The 21,291-nt window shown below is 34.0% G+C and overlaps 1 protein-coding gene and 1 long non-coding RNA gene across 3 annotated transcripts; one reads left to right on the top strand and one right to left on the bottom strand.

Annotated features, from left to right (window-relative positions):
• Positions 1 to 252: 252 nt before the first annotated feature.
• LOC123552473 (uncharacterized) lies at positions 253 to 20,932 on the bottom strand. Of its 2 annotated transcripts, none has more exons than XM_053541983.1 (7): positions 18,932 to 20,932; positions 8,081 to 8,247; positions 7,534 to 7,658; positions 4,298 to 4,449; positions 3,772 to 3,959; positions 1,779 to 1,902; positions 253 to 1,592 (listed from the first exon to the last, which is right to left on the bottom strand). In XM_053541983.1, exons 1-7 carry the CDS (start codon positions 19,020 to 19,022, stop codon positions 1,246 to 1,248), a joined length of 1,194 nt encoding a protein of 397 aa, XP_053397958.1. In that variant the 5' UTR covers positions 19,023 to 20,932; the 3' UTR covers positions 253 to 1,245. The 2 variants fall into 2 exon arrangements, with proteins under 2 accessions (XP_053397958.1, XP_053397957.1); XM_053541982.1 differs by having other exon boundaries at positions 254 to 1,592; positions 3,772 to 3,992.
• Positions 10,821 to 13,327, top strand: LOC128556537 (uncharacterized). Its single transcript, XR_008370752.1, has 3 exons — positions 10,821 to 11,217; positions 11,523 to 11,656; positions 13,208 to 13,327. It is a non-coding gene; the product is annotated as an uncharacterized LOC128556537 (long non-coding RNA).
• Positions 20,933 to 21,291: the final 359 nt, after the last annotated feature.

The raw sequence follows: 21,291 nt of genomic DNA on the forward strand, positions 1-21,291 counted from the left end.
AAGCTCCCCACAAAATTAATTGATTTTACTGTAAACGTATCAATATGTGGATGATGACTTACCTTTAAAAACACCTATTTAAATTTTAATACTCTGTTGTGGTAAGATACAAAACAGCTAAAATTAATACTGTCTGACTGCTAAGTATATAGGATCATTAAAAAGAAAACAATCACTTTGCTGAGTTTTTGACATATTAAAGTAGTTTTCAGAAATATTGGTAAGGTTCTAATTGAAAGGTATACCTGTCTAGTGCTACAGAACTTATTTTTAAACATCCTCAGTGTTACAGATACAGGATGGTAAACATCACTTTAAAAGAGCAAATACATACATTAATAGAAAGGCACGTTTTTTCATTCTGCCTATACCATGTCTTGGTCAATGAACCTAACTAAAGCAAGCAATCATTTTAAATCAGACTATATGACAACATACATATATTGATACTTTTATTACAATAATTATAATAAGTTTGTTTGATCTTGCCAAAAACTAACTAAGCATTTTATTTGAGTGTCCAGTATAGAGTAACACCGAGCAAATCACGTTTTACAAATCCATTGGCTGCTAAATAACTTGTAACTCAATACCCTTCTCCAGCTCAGTCATTTTTGTTCTGTTAACCAGCTTTTCACGTTATCAAATTTAACAGTTTTATGAACAGTTTTTGTTCTTTACTGTGTTCAGTGATTTTGCTATTTACTTTGTTGGCATGTGCATTTTGGAGTCTTTAATCTCTGATCATGTCAAGGGACTCTTTTTCCCGCCTTGTATCTTTGTAAATCAACGGCCACTACTTTATCCTAAAACACTTCTCTTGTGCCTTTAAACTCTTTCTTTTACAGTACAACATTCAACTCATTTGTATGCATTCGCGAATCATCAACCTTTCAGTGCATTTAACCTTTCTTTAACTGTTTTGCATGCCTTCATGTATCATCATGTATTTATTCCTTACTATGACCATACTGTCAGCTTCAATTTCTTTTATCTCACTTGAATGCCTTCATGAATCATCAGCCATTTTCATGTATTTACTCTTTATTACGTCAAAACTGTCAGTTATAACTTCTTTTATCTCACTTAATGCCTTCATAAATAACCATCTACTTTCATGTATTTACTCTATTACAGACAAAGTGTCAGCTACAACTTCTTTAATTGCTCTTGAATGCCTTTATGAATCATCAGCACTTCTAGTGTATTCATTTAATCCCTGTTTTACAACCAAACATTCAGTCTTTAAGAATCATCTGCTGTTTCAGTAACATTAACTTTTTCTTTTGTTGTTGACTTTTCACCTACATCTTCCTTATGCCTTTGCAAGTCACAAGCTGTTTCAGTATCTTTACTTTCTATATTCACAACTGTCTTTTCACCTACAATATCTTTAAATGGCTGTGTATTTCTTTGTAGTTCATTAGCTGTTTTAGACTTAACCGATTTTTCAATTATTATTTTCTCCCTCCAATAGTAAGTCAGAGCAGATGTAGAAAGTAACTGGAAAAAGCCTAACAATGCTATTGAAGGAAAATAAACGTCAATTTCCACACAGCTGTCAGTATTTTCTTTGTTCACAAACACTGGATCTGAAAGTACAACTCAAAGAGTGTAAATGTTACAGATAAAACATGCTCCAAATTTGCTAATCTCGTATTTCGTTAAAGGTTAAAACCTTTGACATAATTGTTTATGATACGTAAAATATCATAAATGAAATGTGGAAAAGATAAACTGAAGTGATGAAGAAAATCAACACAGAATAATGTGTTTACCTCCGAGCCCAACCCTAAATAGAGATCCAACTTTCATAGATTTTGCAACTGTCCCCTCTTTCTCTTCCTGTGATCTCTTTCTTCTGTTTGTCTCCGGTATTGCAACTGTTCCATTGCACTTATACTGAAAGCAAAGTATGTTCATGTTTTTATTTTTATTAGGTATTGCAACTGAACTATTGCAGTTATACCGAAGAGAATACACTTTCATTATTCATAAATACTACATTGTTTGTTACAGGTATTGCAAATGTACTACTGCAGTTTTATATTGAATGGAATAAACTTTCATTATTCATATATTCTAAAAGGTTTGCTACAGGTATTGCAGTTATACTAAATGGAATACACTACCATTATTTATATGTACTGAATGGTTTATTACAGGTAGTGCAACTGTACTATTGCAGTTATACTGAAAGGAATACACTCTCATTATTCATATATATTGAATGATTTGCTACAGGTATTGCAGTTATACTGAAGGCTCAATATTTCATGTATATATAGCATACTGAATATTTTGAGCGATTCTTTTCATAAAACAAGTAATATTAAACAATAAAATAAAACAAGTGGGCCAAGATGGCCCTAAGTCGCTCACCTGAGAAACACACCATAACAGTGTAAACATGTGTGTGACCTAGTGATTTCATGGAAACAAATATTCTGACCAATTTTCATTAAGATTGGACCAAAAATATGGTCTCTTAAGTGTAAACAAGTATTTTCTTCGATTTTGACCTAGTGACCTAGTTTTCTGATCACATTTCATGAAGATCCTATTGCATACACAAGGTTTTTGTTTGATTTGACCTAGTGACCTAGTTTTTGACCCCAGATGACCAATATTCAAACTTTCAATCTTGGCCTAGATTTCATCAAGGTTATCATTCTGACAAAATTTCATGAAGATCAGTTGGAAAATACAGCCTCTATCTAATACACAAAGTTTCTTTGATTTGACCTAGTGACCTAGTTTTTTACCCCAGATGACCAATATTCGAACTTGCTCTAGATTTCATCAAGGTAATCATTCTGACCAAAATTCATGAAGACTAATTGAAAAATACAGTCTCTATCGCATACACAATGTGTTTTTTTTTATTTGACCTAGTGACCTAGTTTTTGATCCCAGATGACCCATTTTCTAATCTGGCCTAGATTTCATCAAGGTTATTATCCTGACAAAATTTCATGAAGATCAGTTGAAAAATACAGCCTCTATCGCATACACAAAGTTTTTCTTTGATTTGACCTATTGACCTAGTTTTTGACCCCAGATGACCCATTTTCGAAACTGACCTAGATTTGATCAAGGTAATCATTCTGACTAAAATTCATAAAGATTAATTGAAAAATACAGCCTCTATCGCATACACAAGGTTTTCTTTGATTTGACCTAGTGACCTAGTTTCTGATCTCAGATGAACCATTTTCGAACTCGGCCTAGATTTCATCAAGGTAATCATTCTGACAAAATTTCATGAAGATCAGTTGAAAATTACAGCCTCTATCGCATACACAAGCTAAATGTTGACAGACGACCGACATCGAGCGATCACAAAAACTCATTGGTGAGCTAAAGATATACATGTAGTTAAGTTCTGAAGATACTTCTTATAGTGATCCACAAATTAGAAAATATCATTCTAGTATGCAACAACAATACAAGAAAAGATTTCTTTTTATCAGTATAAAACTGAGTTTCATAACATTGTGTGATTACAGTTATCAATCCTTGTTTAAACTGCAACAGGCTTTGAACCAGGAAAGATCATCCAAATATAGCCTGCTTGCGGCAAATGATTATGCCTTTGTGACCAGTGCAGACCAAGATCAGCCTGCACATCCATTCAGTCAGTGAAATTTCAGTGAACATCCCTTTGAATAATAAGTGGTACTGCCCAAACTGAATGATGGACCACTCCAATTTAGAAATATAGCAGGGTAAATGTTTAAAAGTAACATTCTGTATCTTAGAGTATCAAACCTTTACACATGGGGCATAGCACACTTCTACAAGACAGGAAAACAGCATGCCAGCTGGTTCAGGATTTGATGATGTGGTTCGAAACATTTGGAATTTGTTCTGTACTGCACCGACAGAAGTTTTGTTGAATGTATCAAATAAATCCTCATCCACGGGACATCTGTCCACGACTAACTGTATCCCAGAAGCTTCACAAGATTTAATGTTTATGTCAAGCAGCTCTAAAAGTATAAAATGTCCAGCAAAAAAATAAATACTTTATCATTTGGAAATCATTTTATTCTTAAGAAATGAAAACTAAAATATTTTTGTACAGTAACTTTTCAAACATGGGTTAAGATGTAAAAAAAATCATTTGATTACATGGTTTGGTTAAAATTTTAATATTTTATTAAGAACTTTGAGCATCCTAAATTTCAAAACTTTCAAAAAAAAAGTACTTCAGTAATATTTAAGAAATTTGCAAAAAGTACACAGCTTCATTGCTGTTCTGATAAGTATAGATCTGGTAAGTAACATGTCTTACCATCAAATGTATTTCTGAGTTCAATAACCATCCTGATGTGTGTGCCAAGTTTAATATAAGTCCCAGATGCTAGCTGTCTGTCACCGTCATAAAATTTCATAGATGCTCTAGCAGAGATAAGAACAAACTGGGTGTTTTTGTCAAACTCTTCCCTACAATAGAAGGTTCAATATTTCCTGTCTAATATAAATATAAAGCCGTACAAGTATTTTTTTCAAAATGATGCAATAAACATAATTATGGCAGATATCTCTGTCCTCAATCTATTTGGGAGGCCATTAGATGAAAACTGTTCATAGGCAAGAACTGTAGGTATTGTTAAATGACAGAACTACATAACTGCAAATAATGTTAACTACTTTCATCTGTCACTTGTAAAACTGAAAACATTTAAATGTGCCTAAAATGAATAAATTTGAAATAACTCTGTTCTCGATTTAACAGCAACCAATGCAGTTAGGAATATAAATATGTGACCTTGCCAGACTATACAGTGACCTTGCCAGACTATACAGTGACCTTGCCAGACTATACAGTAACCTGACACCCTTCATATGTTAATAGGCCATACATCTTGTCTCGTCCATCATTCAATTTGGGCAGTACCATTTATTATTTGAAGAGGTGTTCAATGAAAAATTACTGACTGAATAGTGAACAGTGCAGACCATGATCAGCTTGCACGGATGTGCTGATCTTGGTCTGCACTGGTCGCAAAGGCAGAATCTGTTGCCACCAGTAGGTTAAAGGTTAAAGGTGACCAGTTGTTGAGCTGCTTGCTAAGAATGGTTTCTGTTTGCCTACCTGCCTGATTACTGCCATTAAAGGCTAGGAGCTGGATGGTGAATGAGTACATGCTTATATTACTGTTCCTCTTCAGGTAGTTCTGCATGTCTGATAAACCGGAAGTGATGGTGCAACATAATTTGTTCAGATAATGAAGAATAAAGCATTGCCTTGGTACACAGTAACAAAAATCATTTTGTAATTTAATGGCAACCTGTGAGTAAATTTAGCAGTACAACCGCAACATTACTATCTTTCAAAAGATACAACATTCTATTTAAAATATTGGCATGTAATATAATTCTAAATAATGCCTTAAAGGCACTGGCCTCCAGATCGTTCGAAAAAAATATTTTTTTTTTAGATATCTTGAAATTAATGCTGTATTTCTTAAGAATGCTTACATGTTAGTTTTGAAGTAAAAAGTATATTTCTGGGAATGGACGAAACATGTTAGTTTTTAAGTAAAAAGTATATTTCTGGGAATGGACGAAACATGTTAGTTTTGAAGTAAAAAGTATATTTTTGGAGTTAGTTCTTCGCTTTATCTATTTCTTAAGAATGCTTTGAAACTTAATTACTGACAGACTATATGTTATAGAAACACATAAGAATTAGCTGTTTTTACTACTTTTTACGATGAAAATGGATAAGCGTTTGTAACGCTTTACTTGAGGTCTGGATTATAAATATCTATATTTAACGCTCATTGAACACTAAATCCTCTATAGTGGTATTGGTAATGATAGCAGGAAACTTCTTTATTGTCGCGGCAGTCTGGGTTCGATTCCTGACGCGGTCATCTTTTTTTTCTTGATATGGCATTTTTACAATAGTTTAGAAACAAAAACTCATATTCTAATGTTCATATTATGACCAAACTTCAATTTGAAAGATAATTCTTTTAGCCAAAATCTGGAGGTCAGTGCCTTTATTAACATCAGCTTGAAATATTCAGATCTTTTTAATTATTGCCAAGTATCTCAAAAACAAGCACGCATCCATATACTTTTTTCATCATACTACAGACCATGTTTATTTATGACTGTGAGAAGTTTCATTAAAATCTACATTGCAGGAAAATTTCATTAAAATTGTCATTTTCCAACAGACATCTATAATAAAAACTTTTTTTAAACTAGAGCTATCACTAAAGGTGATGAATGTACCCCCCACATGCACTGATACAGTACATTGCAATTTGACGCACACAAGATTGCATAATTATGTGAACTGTATGTATATAGACTGTATGTATACAGTATAGTAACAAAAAACAAAGTCCCATAACTATGCAGAATATTTATCTAAAAGAATGTAACATGCACCATGCACAACTAGGGTTGGTACTGATCACTTGTGTGAAGTTTCATTAAATTGTGTGCAAGGGTTTGGTAGATTAGGCACGCACAAGATTGCATATGCAGACTGTATGTACATAGTATGTTAACAAGAAACAAAGTCCCATAACTCTGCAATTTTTGTCACTGAAAGAACCTAACATGCCCCATGCACAACTACTGTTGTTACTGATCACTTGTGTGAAGTTTCATTAAACTGTGTCAAGGGGATGAGGAGAGATGGTGCGCACAAGATTGTGTCTATGTATATAGTATAGTAACAAAAAAACAAAGTCCCATAACTCTGCAAATTTTTTTTCTGAAAGAACCTAACATGCCCCATGCAAAACTACTGTTGTTACTGATCACTTGTGTGAAGTTTCATTAAACTGTGTCAAGGGGATAAGGAGAGATGGTGCGCACAAGATTGTGTCTATGTATATAGTATAGTAACAAAAAAACAAAGTCCCATAACTCTGCAAATTTTTTTTTCTAAAAGAATCTTACATGCCCCATGCACAACTACTGTTGGTACTGATCACTTGTGTGAAGTTTCATTAAATTGTGTCAAGTGGATGAGGAGAGATGGTGCGCACAAGATTGTGTCTATGTATATAGTATAGTAACAAAAAAACAAAGTCCCATAACTCTGCAAATTTTTTTTCTAAAAGAACCTATCATGCCCCATGCACAACTACTGTTGGTACTGATCACTTGTGTGAAGTTTCATTAAATTCTGTCAAGGGGATAAGGAGAGATGGTGCGCACAAGATTGCGTCTACGGACAGACAGACAGACGGACCGACAGACAGACAGACAGACAACCTGAAACCAGTATACCCCCCCTTACAACTTTGTTGTTGGGGGGTACAAAAATAAGTCTAGCAAATTCAAGCACACACCCCATCTTTTTTATTTGTATATTCTGAAGTTTTGAGAAATCAAGGTTTTATCAAGTCATACATTGTAGACAAAAATTTTGATTCAAATGTGCAGAATTACCTTAAAGGGGATGACACTATAATAAAACAAACACTTTATTTCTACCCTTTATACTGAACTTTCATGTATTTTCATATATTTGCGTAATGGTAATAAATCAATACATACTTGTTATGTGCCATATTTTTAGGAGTAATATCACTCTGGTCCAAAAGGCAGGTAAATCTTGTCTTCACATCATGCACAGATTGAATGCCCACATTTCGTTGGACAACAAATGTAAATGCAGTATTCTGTAATAATGTTAATGTATTGTAGTTTTAGAACTGACTTGGCAAAAATCAAGTTTCTTACAATTTGTTCAAACTGGTGTTTTATGAAATTTATCTTATAATAATTGGTATGAACTTACAAGCTCTTTTATTTCAAGGAAATCATGTTTTTACAAAAGCTTGAATACAGAGTAGGGTGTATTTGGTACAGGGGTTCAGTGTGTATGGAGATACTAAGAAATAATATAGTTCCACGAAATTTGGGCCATTTTAAAAATAGATTATGTGAAATTGTAAGAAAAATTGTCCTAAAATGCCCCTGTGTGTCATCTTAATATTAAAGCATGCTAATTTTTAATACCAAAATGTGAACAATTAACCATTATAAGAGTAATAAGTTAACCCACTTTATACTTTAATATAGTTACAAACACCATACATACATATCCTAAGTCACACTCATTGAAGTGGCATGAATACGTCACCGTCCCATTTTCGGGAAACTGTATGTTATATGCTTCAGTACCATGTGTAATGTACATCACACCCCCTTCTTGGCAGTCAAAGATTTCTAACACTACTTGACGAAACAAACAGGACACAAGACTAACTGCAAAAGATAAAATTTTGTTCTCCCTTTTTCAATTCTTGCTCTCTAGTAACTGATACCTGTTAAGATGGCAGAATGTTTTTAATTATATGCTACTGTAACAATAATAACTGCTAGTAGTAAATTGTTTTGCAGATTTCAACAAAACGTTTCTTTTACTATCCCATTCAACAAACAAAAGCTATCACAGGAGACAGCGCTCGGCTATCTGGATAGTGAAACTGGGTACACCTGAGGAAGCTGTAGCTGTCACTTAATGACTCCAACTTGGGTGATGATACTGGACAAAAAGGCTATCAGTATTGAGCAGAATATGCTTAATGATATAGTGCATTTTTAACAAGAGCTGTCTGAGGACATCAACACTTGACTATTCAACAGCCTTGTCAAATGAATGAATACAAGTCAAACAAGAGCTGTCTGAGGACAGCAACGCTCGACTATTCAACAGCCTTGTCAAGTGAATGAATATTAAAGTCCAAAAAGGAGCATAATTTTGTGAAATTGCAACACAGGGTTAAGAAACCTGTACAATCCATATAAGCTCATGACAATGGGTAATTGTGTGAAGTTTCAATCCATTCCCATTAGGGGGTACAGAGATACCAGCTTACATACAAAACACTAACCAAAAATTCCCAAGTCAAAAAAGGGGCATAATTCTGTAACAAGAGGGCCATGAAGGCCCTGTATCGCTCACCTGACCTATTGACCTAAAGATCATCAACATTAACATTCTGACCAAGTTTCATTAAGATATGGTCATAAATGTGCCTAAGGAAATGTATAAATATTAGACATATTGTAATATATTTGCAAAATATTTGCATTAAAAATTATGTTTTTAGATGGAATTCATTAGAAACGCAAGTTTGAAAAATTATTATTAACTCCCTTTGCCTATCTTGGTTGCACAACCAACCCGTGCAGAAATTATTCCCAGGTAAAAGAATTTCCTGGGAAATCTTTAAATCCTGGTATGAAAATCCTGGTATTCAAGAAAAGCTAGGATCCTGGGATTTTTAGGACCTAGGACCAGGATAAAACCAAGAAAATACCAGGAATTTAATGTTATAATAAAAATAACAGGGAGACCTAGGAATTTAATATATTAAATACCCGGAAAACCAGGAGGAGCTAGGAATTATTTTTTCAGATTTGTAAGCTACACACAAAAAGTCTAATTCCTGGTATCCTGGTACCTGGGAAAAGTAGTCTTCATACAATTCCCAGTAAAGTCCTGGTAGCCAGGAATAGAAATTGGCAGAAAAAGTTTTAAGTCAGAACAATGGGAAAAGTTTTTTTAAACTCATTAATTCAATACTTTCCTCTTTTTTTTATACAGGTACAGGTATTCAAAAAAATTGAAATGAAACAAGAAATCTAAGTTAGAAAAAATCACTTCTTTATAGTTTGCAAAAAAACACAAGTTTCTAAATTAATTAGATATAGTAAGGCGTAAAAAAAAATTTGTTTGTTTCCGGTATCCCGACCTACCCTAAATTTTTGGCCCGACCCTAAATGTTTTTATTGCCTTGGAGAATATTTTTTTTCAACTTTTTAACAAAAAGATGCAAAACTGCACTTTTTATGCTTTAAACATAGCCAGTGATGCTAGAAATCAACTTACTGATGCTCTAAAGGCATAACCCCCTTATCTGCAATCATTTTTTGACAAAAAAATAATTTCCGAAAAGTCCCCCTTAATAAAAAAAAAATTCCAAAAAAAAAAAAAAAAAAAAAAAATTCCGACCTACCTACCCACCCTAATTTTTTTCAGCATGTTACCGGAAACAAAGAATTTTTTTTTAGGCCTTAGCAATATACTAAATACAATGTATGATAATGATAGCCTTTATTTGTAATACATTGAGTACTTTCATTCTAATCTTCTACATGACTTGATGCAGCGACGAATCAAATTAATAGAGAAATAAATATCTCAGGGTACATCCCCATCAAAATGGGGGAAATTTACAGTACTTAAATTGACATAATCACTCTTGTCGTAACTTTTGGAATGCATAACAGATCGAAGTAGGTATTACTTTACATGGAAGGTCGCACCTATGTTAAATCGTGAGATTTTTAGTTGAATGTGATATACTAGTCTGAAGCCTTTGATTCTTTTAGAACATGAGAGTGATACATTGTGTCATTAATTGCCATATTAAAATGCATTTATGTAGGTGTTGTAAAGTTCAATGAAACTAATGGTCGGAATTCTTCAGATTGTTTGACATGAGAATGATCTCGTCATAAACTCTTAGTATCATGCGTCGGGCTGTCACATGACTTTTCCCTGAATCCAATCAGCCATCATATCATATACGTAAAGTCTAGTTTTTAAAACGAAACCGCTATTTAAATCATTTTAATATAATTGTTTCTTTTCTTTATTATTGAACATCTCAAACAATAGCACAAACAAGTATATAAGTAAAACATTAAGTTTCATTAGGGTTAAGTGTCATATAGCCAAAGAAAGGTATTATTCTGCTAGTCTGTTGCATCACCATAACATGATTAATCTATACTTTGACTGATTCACAGTCATTAGATATCTAAGGGTCAATAAAATATTCTGCTGTTCAGTTGAGAGAAAGATAACTGATACCAGATGGTATTATATTTAGAAACCTCATCAAGATAAGAACCAATGAAAATGAAGATGCAATGTTTGGCTGCCGAATCTTAAAAAGTAGTCCCAATTTTTTTCTGTTTCTTTTACTATTACAATCATCTATGCAAATTAAATCAGTAAATACTTTAACAAATCCCCCCTTGTACTGTACATACAGATATTATTAGCACTCTAAATGTTCAATTCAGAACTTCAGTATACCAAAGGAAATTGCCCATGAATATGAAAATTTGAATGAACTGTAAACAGGAAGTTCTTGGAGGAAAACAAAATGGAAATAAACTTTGTTGCTAGAAATTTTAAAATGGCTATTAGACAGACATTAGGTAAGTCTCTTATACTAATTTATTTCAAAAAGTAATTTAATTCAGAACACAACAAGCTAGATTAGAAAATATTAGATGGAAACAGGAACTTTATCAATCACAGAGACTTTCACCTGATTACAGGTATTTTTTGTCAGGAATTTACAAACATTAATGCCTTTAAGCAGCAATATATTTATATCTTTTAGAAATTTAATGTTGTTTTTTTTTTCTTGTAGAATTTTTAGGTAATTATTACTGTGATTGCTATATATCTATGGCTTTACAAGCCTGTCCAAACACTTAGTCATAAAAATATTTTTCAGAAAAAATGTGTTTATCAGAAGTATATGTCCTCAGAAACACACATGCATGAATCATGATCTTTGACCACACTGCAGAATAGATTGGGATCACAGAGAGACATCATCAAACAGATCATATATTATGTTTCAATCTGGTAAATATTTTAACAAACATTGCAATTTATAGTGTTAAATTGGATAATCAATGTGTACTTTTGATTTTTAATTATTTCCCCTTTTGCCTTTTTAAGCCCTAAGGTTGTATTTTTTACAACATTGGTGCCAATCAATTTGAGTGATTTTCCAATTTTTGTAGCTAGGTACTCTGGCAAAAGATAGAGTTGACAGAAGCTTATGGAACAGTTAAATACTAACTGAAATTGAAATCAACAGATAGATGATTGTAATAGTTAGATGATTGTAAAAGCCAAGATATAAGATATTAATATTTAGTTTTTAAATCCAATTGTTATTTAAACTTTAGTTGTTATTACTGAGGTACTCACTAAAATAATTCTCTTTAGTACTTCCTTTTTATTTTATTCTTCTTTCGCGTATTAGTTTTTCACTGATGATTTTTTTCTTTTTACTTAACATATAACTAAATCGGTGCCGTAATGAGTCGAGGACCCCATTGGAAATAAGTGCTCTTCGAGCTACTTTCATGGGTTATCCTTGGTATAAGATCAGCGGAGAATAATTTAGGAAGCACGACTAAACTTGAAATAACTTTTTTATGATTTTTATTAGTATTAAATCTTGTCTTTTTATAACTTTTATCAAACTATCTATTTGTATTCTTTATCTATGTTTAAGCAATATTATGTGAATGTAAGTCACATGTTAGTTTTAGAATTTGTTCGCTTTGTTTTAAATATCTTACAAAACTTGTCTTACTTAATGCGATATTTCGATCGATCGATCGATCGATCTATCTATCTATTCTATCTCATCCATCCATCCATCCATCCATATGATCCATCCATCCATCCATCTGTGGTAACAGTTAATATAGATAATCTTATATTGTTTAAATTATTTTTATGCCGCCGAAGGGAGGCATATAGTTTTTGAACCGTCTGTCCGTCTGTCGGTCTGTCAGTCTGTCCGCAATTTTCGTGTCCGGTCCATATCTTTGTCATTGATGGATGGATTTTCAAATAACTTGGCATGAATGTGTACCACAGTAAGACGACGTGTCGCGCGCAAGACCCAGGTCCGTAGCTCAAAGGTCAAGGTCAGACTTAGACGTTAAAGGTCATTTTTTCATGATAGTGCATTCGTGTCCGGTCCATATCTTTGTCATCCATGGATGGATTTTCAAATAACTTGGCATGAATGTGTACCACAGTAAGACGACATGTTATGCGCAAGACCCAGGTCTGTACCTCAAAGGTCAAGGTCACACTTAGACGTTAAAGGTCATATTTCATGATAGTGCATTGATGGGCGTGTCCGGTCCATATCTTTGTCATTCATGCATGGATTTTAAGATTATTGGGCAAGAATGTGTACCACAGTAAGACGACGTGTCGGGCGCAAGACCCAGGTCCGTAGGTCAAAGGTCATAAACTCTAACATCGGCCATAACTATTCATTCAAAGTGCCATCGGGGGCATGTGTCATCCTATGGAGACAGCTCTTGTTATATTAATGATTAGTGATCAATGATTGTTATTTACATGTATTTACGTTGTCATTTTCAGAAATTGTTTGAAAAAAGTTCCCGAACACGACTCCAGTGCTTCCAAAGCTGTCTAAAGCCAACAGAACTCCAAAAATGTTGTTGTTTTCTTTTGTATAAACTTTCAATCAATTATTATTTAATAAATTTTGAACTTGAATAGAAATAATTATTATTTTTTATTATTTTTCTCAAGAAATTTCCTGGGATCCTGGTTTTCTTAGATTTTCCTGGGATCCTGGTTTTCTTAGATATTCCTGGGATCCTGGTGTTCCAAGACTTTCCTGGTTACCAGGTAGATTCCAGGATTTTCCTGGCTACCAGGTAGATTCCAGAATTTTCCTGGTTACCAGGTAGATTCCAGGATTTTCCTGGTTACCAGGTAGATTCCAGGATTTTATATTCCTAGGTCATCCTGGAAAATTCCTGTTCCAATACCGCGCCTGGTATTTTCCTGGTCCCAGGACCAGGCGTTTCCTGGGAAATTCCCAGGAATATTTACCAGGATATTCCTGGGAATTTCTGCACGGGAAGATAGATTGGAAATAAATGAATTCAGAAGCTACATACAGCTTTTAAACTTGCATTTTGGTTCAGATTGTTCAATAGTTGATATGTCTATCAAATGCAAATGTAAAACTAGACATTGTATCGAAATAAAAAGAAATACCCAGCTTTTTATATACTTTCATATTAAAGGGGAGTAATTACAAAATTTTATAATTATAATAACATCTACATTTCAAATAGGAATCTAACTCTATGTAATCGGTCTTTTTGTTCCTTAAATAATTCTCTACCAGAATATACAAAAAGTAAAAAATGTCATTAAAAGTTGTTTAAATGTGACTGACCACCTTTAAGATATGTAAGTGCTTTTTTGCATTGTTTTAAAGAAAAGAAAATGATATTCAAATCACTGAACTTAGTGCAAATATCAATTAAAAACCAATAATTACCGGTATGTTGTTAATACCAGGTAGATAAATGGTTTATAGCGGCGGAAGAACAATTCATCAGATAATAGTTTGTACTGTTTTTCAAGGAATTTGTTTAATTTTTCAAAGTTTCTTTTTAAGAGTTTTACTTCAGTTTAGACCACAATTACTGTATGTGCTTGTGAACAATTGTAGAAAATATTATAAGTCTTCTTATAAAACAATGCATTAGATAAGGGGTTTCACATTCTGAGTACATTTTCGTATGTTTTTCTTGAAAAGGGGAAAATCTGGGTGAATTCAACAGTTTCACAATAGATACACTACTTATTTGGCAGATGTGAAATAAGTACATGAACTTGTTAAAGGACATGGCTTAAAGAAGCTGCATAAACATTTTGGGTATTTGATCTTTTCAAGGAAAAATAAGTTTTCTAATACCACTTGCATTTGGTCTCCATTAAATGTTCATTAACATTAAGTCACTGTTAAATTTTGATTGGAAGGTAGGTGCATTTTCTTTTGGGTGGTGATCAAATATTCATGTATTAAGGCTTTCATTGCCGGACAGTTACATATTGTGTGAGTTTTTGTTAAACATAACATTGACAGGAAAATGTGTCATTTGATGATATTCCAGCCTTTCCGGTACTAGAGGAAGAATCCAGGTGCCCATCAGGCACGTAGGAAGCATTTTTTGGAGTGGGGGCGGGAGGGCGGCACACATTTTGAAAGTCAGCCGACCTATAACAATTTTATTTGTTAAAACATCAAAAACAAATACAAAACTGCAGGGCACAGCTAAAGTTGACTCGTTGTCAAAAGATTGCAAAGAGAATTAACTTAATTGGTCAAATTATTGGGAGGGGGCTGTTCTTATGGCCATACCCCTCCGTGCATGGTACAAGAGGAAAACATCAGGTGCCCCTCCATGCATAGTACTAGAGAAAGACCTCAAGTGCCTCTCCAGGCATGGTATTAAAGGAAGCCCATGTGCCCCTCCATGCCTGGTACTAAAGGAAGACTCCAGGTGCCCCAACATGCATGGTACTTAAGGAAGATCCCAGGTACCCCTCCATGCATTGTTTCAAGCACAACCATCCAACTAGATGGCTTCCTCACCCGAGAGTTCTGCACCACAAGCAAGGTTTTCAACCCACAGGGGTGAGTTTAAACTCGAAACTCACTTTTCTTACTCGAAACTCACTCGAAATTCACTTTTTTAACTCAAAACTCACTACTCAAAAAACAAAGAAATCCTCAAATTTATTTGAGCTATAGGTAGTTCGAACCAACTGAATTTCAAATATAATTAGGTAAGCTTTCTAGAGAAACATGATGTACTACATATCTTACTTAGCAATTGACTAAAGAAAGTATGGAAATAATATGAATTACAGTTTTATGCTTATTCAAACAAATCACATTAATTGTATACCGTATGAAGATAGAGGTTTTATAAGGACCATAGGTCAAGAGCATAGCAGGCTGAGTTCGTGCAAATGAAGTTGAATGTACCATAAACCTTTATACCATGCACGCAACGCTTTTTTATCCATAAAACCTTTTTTATATATACTACACGAGGCATATAACAGTCAAAAACATGTTTTTACTGTGTTTTTTGCCTCTAAAAACTAACCAAATCCGGGAGGTTAAGAAGTTTACTAACTAGAAAATTTTAATACAATATTCAAAAACACATCATAAAATGCATATATAGTATATTGCACATACTTTTTCAACTTAAAAAATCAATTAAAATCATCATTATTAATTACGTTGTAAAACTTCTAATCCATTCTCTATAGCTGAATCCATTGTTAAAATATTCATTCTGCCCATGACTTCTTTTCTTATTATGCACTGTGCTATTAGATAAGACTTACTGGTATCAATAGTATAAATAGTTTACACATATTTATTTAATCTAACCAATAAGAAGACTATTATAATAATTAATATGATTTCATTTACGAATTATTGTTTTTACATAATTATGATTGAAGACAAAGGGCAATTCTGACCTTTTTAATTTTTTGGTGTATAATCAAAACTAGCCAGACTAAAATGAAAGACAAAATTAAACCTCAGCTCATGTGCTCACCACCTGTTAACTAAATGCTGATTAAGATCTCTATCCATAGGAGAAATTTATTGCAGTGTGCCATACTGTGTGATCGGTCAGCTAACAGTTTATCATGAGATATCGGTCACAAGCTCTGACCAGAGTTTACCAGACTAGATAATCAGAGCCAAGACTGATGAAGTCAATATATATAAAAGAATTATTTTTTCTAAAAAAAAAAAGATTATCTAGTCGCTCGCCAGACTATGAACAAGTGTGTAAAGTTCAATCCATTCCAATAAGTAGATACTGAGATACCAGCTTACATACAAAACTTCAACCAAAAATTTCTAAGTCAAAAAAGGGGCATAATTTTGTAACTAGAGCTATCACTAAAGGGGATGAATGTAACCCCCGCATGCACTGACACAGTACATTGCAATTTGACGCACACAAGATTGCATAATTTGTGGACTGTATGTATATAGACTGTATGTATACAGTATAGTAACAAAAAACAAAGTCCCATAACTATGCAGAATATTTATCTAAAGGAATGTAACATGCACCATGCACAACTAGGGTTGGTACTGATCACTTGTGTGAAGTTTCATTAAATTGTGTGTAAGGGTTTGGTAGATTAGGCACGCACAAGATTGCATATGCAGACTGTATGTACATAGTATGTTAACAAGAAACAAAGTCCCATAACTCTGCAATTTTTGTCACTGAAAGAACCTAACATGCCCCATGCACAACTACTGTTGTTACTGATAACTTGTGTGAAGTTTCATTAAATTGTGTCAAGGGGATGAGGAGAGATGGTGCGCACAAGATTGTGTCTATGTATATAGTATAGTAACAAAAAAACAAAGTCCCATAACTCTGCAAATTTTTTTCTGAAAGAATCTAACATGCCCCATGCACAACTACTGTTGTTACTGATCACTTGTGTGAAGTTTCATTAAATTGTGTCAAGGGGATGAGGAGAGATGGTGCGCACAAGATTGTGTCTATGTATATAGTATAGTAACAAAAAAACAAAGTCCCATAACTCTGCAAATTTTTTTCTAAAAGAACCTAACATGCCCCATGCACAACTACTGTTGGTACTGATCACTTGAGTGAAGTTCCATTAAATTCTGTCAAGGGGATAAGGAGAGATGATGCGCACAAGATTGCATCTATGGACAGACAGACAACATGAAACAAGTATACCCTCCCTTACAACTTTGTTGTCGGGGGGTACAAAAATGTAAAGTAAACTTATGGAACCTGTGCAATGCATGTCATCATCACAGTGAACAAGGTGTGAAGTTTCAATCCATTCCCACTAGTGGGTACTGAGATACCAGCTTACATACAAAACCTTAACCCAAAATTTCCAAGTCGACAAAAGGCCATAATTTTAAGTTTGTGAAGTTTCAATCCATTCCCACCAGTGGTTACTGAGATACCAATACCAGCTTACATACAAAAACTTAACCAAATCAGGACGCCGACGCGGATGCCAACGCATGGGTGAGTCCAATAGCTCTACCTATTCTTTGAATAGTCAAGCTAAAAAGGGGAATAATTTTGTAACAATGCAAAGTAGAGTTATGAACCTGTGCACTGCATGTCAGATCATCACACTCAAGTGTGTGAAGTTTCAATCCATTCCCATTTAGTGGGTCCCCGAGTACAAAAATAGCCAAAAACTGCTAAACCGAAAAAGGGGCATAATTTTGTAAAAATGCAAGGTTAAGTTATGGAACCTGTGCACTGCATGTAAGATCATCGAAAGTGAAAAAGTGTGTGAAGTTTCAATCCATTCCAGTTAGTGGGTACTGAGATACCAGCTTACATACAAAAACTTAACCAAAAATTGCTGTCTAAAAAGAGGCATAATTTTGTAAGAAAAAACTGCAAAATAGAGTTATGGAACCTGTGCTTTGTAAGTCAGTTTATCACAGTTAATAAGTTAGTGAACTTTTAATCCATTCCCACAAGTTGTTACTGAGATACCAGCTTATATACAAAAACTTAACCAAAACGGGACGCTGATACTGACACGGATGCATGGACGAGTCCAATACCTCTACCAATTCTCCGAATAGTCGAGCTAAAAAGTATATACCGGAAAATGGGGTCCAGTGATAAATGCTTGACTATGTCCAGAGGTCTGGGGTTTGAAATCCCCATCAGGCACTAGAAATTTCCAAGTCTCCCATACATGATGCCAATACTGGTTCTTTCCCTGGAAAGACATCTTCACATTTATCGTTGGTATACATCTGGCACATAAAACAAGAGGACCATGATGGTCCTGAATCGCTCACCTCTTCCCACATGACCCAGTTTTGAGTATGACGTCGTTTTTTCTATTATTTGACATAGTGACCTAGTTTTTGAGCTCATGTGACCCAGTTTTGAACTTGACCTAGATATTATCAAGATAAAAATTCTGACCAATTTTCATGAAGATCCATGAAAAGTATGGTCTCTAGAGAGGTCACAAGGTTTTTCTATTATTTGACCTATTTTCACAGGTACGTGACCCTGTTTTGAATTTTACCTAGATATCATCAAGGTGAACATTCTCACTAATTTTCATGAAGATCTCATGAAAAATATGGCCTCTAGAGAGGTCACAAGGTTTTTCTACTTTTATACCTACTGGCCTAGTTTTTGACTGCACGTGACCCAGTTTCGAAACTGACCTAGGCATCATCAATAATACATAAATTTTACATTTTACCTGTAGGAGTTATGTAGTGCTCATCTGCAGCAACTTGTAACACCATCGATACCACCAACAGCTCTGCTACAATGGGAACAAACTTCATCATAAATTACCAAGAGTAAGTGTATCTTTCAGTAAATTATGTGTATTGTAGGCTTGGAATACTGGTCTCATCTCAAGGCTGGTTCACACACTTTATCATGTATAAATATTAATGAGTTATAAATCATTTCTTATAGTGTACACATTACATCTGATAGAACAGTAGACTTCTGCAGTCTGTTTTAAGATTCACATCTAAAACATTATAGTTCACTCCACAAGCTGTGAAAAATCTTGACCAAAAAATGACGAAAAAGTCACATATTTTCATATGAATTTTGCTGAATGATTTTTTTAACAGTCTTAACCATTAAACTTCTCCAGTTAAACAAGTATTAAAGCAAAAAATACATATACAGAAATCTTGCCTGTAAGCAAGAATATCCATTACTAGTATATGGTCAATATTTTAGTACTGTAAATAATTAATGCCATATCACTTTGTCCTCACTATAAAAACAGATCTATGTACATTTATTATCAATAATCATGCCTAATAAGTCTGTTGATAGTACCATCTGGGTTTTTAATTATTCATGCCATAAACAAATCTTATGAAAATGTGATGTACTTTCATTGATCTGGCTAGACATGAAGTCAAAATTGTTAGCCAAAAAGATTAAATTGTCTAATTTACCTCCAAAAGATAAAAATAAGCAATGAAATCCTGTTTGAAAGTTCTTCACTTGGTGGATACTAGCTTTCAAACAAAAACCTGTCAAACAATATATAAACAGAATTGTGTCCATAGGACATGGATGCCCCCACATATTGCGCAATCTTCTAAATAGCAAAGTTTTTAGTAGGCCTACAGACCATCTTCACATGAAGGATGATCAACTAAACATTTGAAGCAAACTGTATTCTGATATGCTTGTGCATCTGAACAACTTTGAATCCATTTCTTCAAAAAGTGTATAAGGAGTTGAACACACCAAATTTCTTCACTATGGCCTATTTTAATTAAGAAAATACAATAATTCTAGATAAAATAGCCACAGAAAAAAGTCTGTTATTTATAGTCATCTTCATATCAAGGTCCGTCATCTGTGAAACTTTCAAGCATATTCTTTCAATAGTGTTTGAGGAGTTGGACATGCAAGATTTTTCTCTATATTCTATAAAGCAAAAATACCAAAGGGCCATAACTATGTTAAAAATAGCATATGAAAATAGTCACAGCAAAGTTCCTTCCTTCGTGGTCAGCTGCACATCAAGTTTGTTGATTTGTGAAAGTTTGAAGCAAATCAGGCTATAAGTGTGGGAGGAGTTGGACACACAAGACTTCTTGACATAATGTACGTATGTGCGAACAGAAGCAGTGCTAGATGCTCCCTCACATAAATGTGGGGGTATAAAAAGTACATGTACATGTTATGAGCTGCGGAATCTATTCTTTGGTCTTCCTGGATGATTAAAAAAATGGCTTGCAGAGCTTTCTCTGTAAGGAACCTTTCTTTAGTTAAAAAACCTTTTCTTTTTCTTGAACCTGGTTTGAATTTGTTAAATTTTGTGCAAAAACGTATATACATTATAGACAGCATTAGAAAATTGCAATTTTGAAATAAGACTTCACACAGGGTATAACTTAAAACCATATTTTTACAGTGTAAGTTACTTTAACCTTCTCGTAGACATGTAAACTTTAGCATTAATAATTCATCTGGTTATCACGTAGTACATCGCTGCTCAATAATTACAGAAATCATATTAATTAACAGGTGTCAAGTAATGTTAACAAGGGAGTTCTGTTATATAAAATTATTTACTATATGCTGCCTAAAGGTCCATATCACAATGTAAACATGTATATAGGGCAAATTGAATAAAATGATTGTATCTGATGTTGTTCCTTCTTCAACTCAAGTTATATCTATCCATAAAAGCTATCATCAAACTCAATGTGAGGGTGCACTCGAGGGTGCGAGGGTGCGAGGGTGCAATGACATTTAATACCTTACATCACAGTAAGTAACTGGTCAGAACTCTAAACCCTAGCGAGCAAACATCTGGGGTATCTGAAGTATGTTGTAAGAATTTCCTCAACAAATCAAGTGAGTAAAAAAAAACAAGCAAGGATGCCTCAAGTTCAACAGACATGTACACAAGGACAGCCATACAGATTATAATTTTTTTTGGGATGTTGGTATTATCATACAACTTGTGCTTTTCTTTGACCAAATATGTTACAGCTTAAAAGCTCTCTTCAACCTGGGAGAATCTTAGTCTTTCCTAAAGGCTCTCACAGATCCAACCAGCTGTAAAAATACTGA

This window comes from Mercenaria mercenaria, chromosome 4, assembly GCF_021730395.1.
Source record: "Mercenaria mercenaria strain notata chromosome 4, MADL_Memer_1, whole genome shotgun sequence".
NCBI classification, from domain to species: domain Eukaryota; kingdom Metazoa; phylum Mollusca; class Bivalvia; order Venerida; family Veneridae; genus Mercenaria; species Mercenaria mercenaria.

Bases quoted from the DNA above. Each gene is read 5' to 3' on its own strand.
- LOC123552473 (XM_053541982.1), bottom strand. From the start codon at position 19,022: ATGATGAAGTTTGTTCCCATTGTAGCAGAGCTGTTGGTGGTATCGATG. The intron at 8,248-18,931 runs GTAAAATGTAAA...TATCTTTTGCAG, and splicing joins GCACTACATAACTCCTACAG to TTAGTCTTGTGTCCTGTTTG. The intron at 1,903-3,771 runs GTTTGATACTCT...CTTTGCTTTCAG, and splicing joins GCTATGCCCCATGTGTAAAG to TATAAGTGCAATGGAACAGT.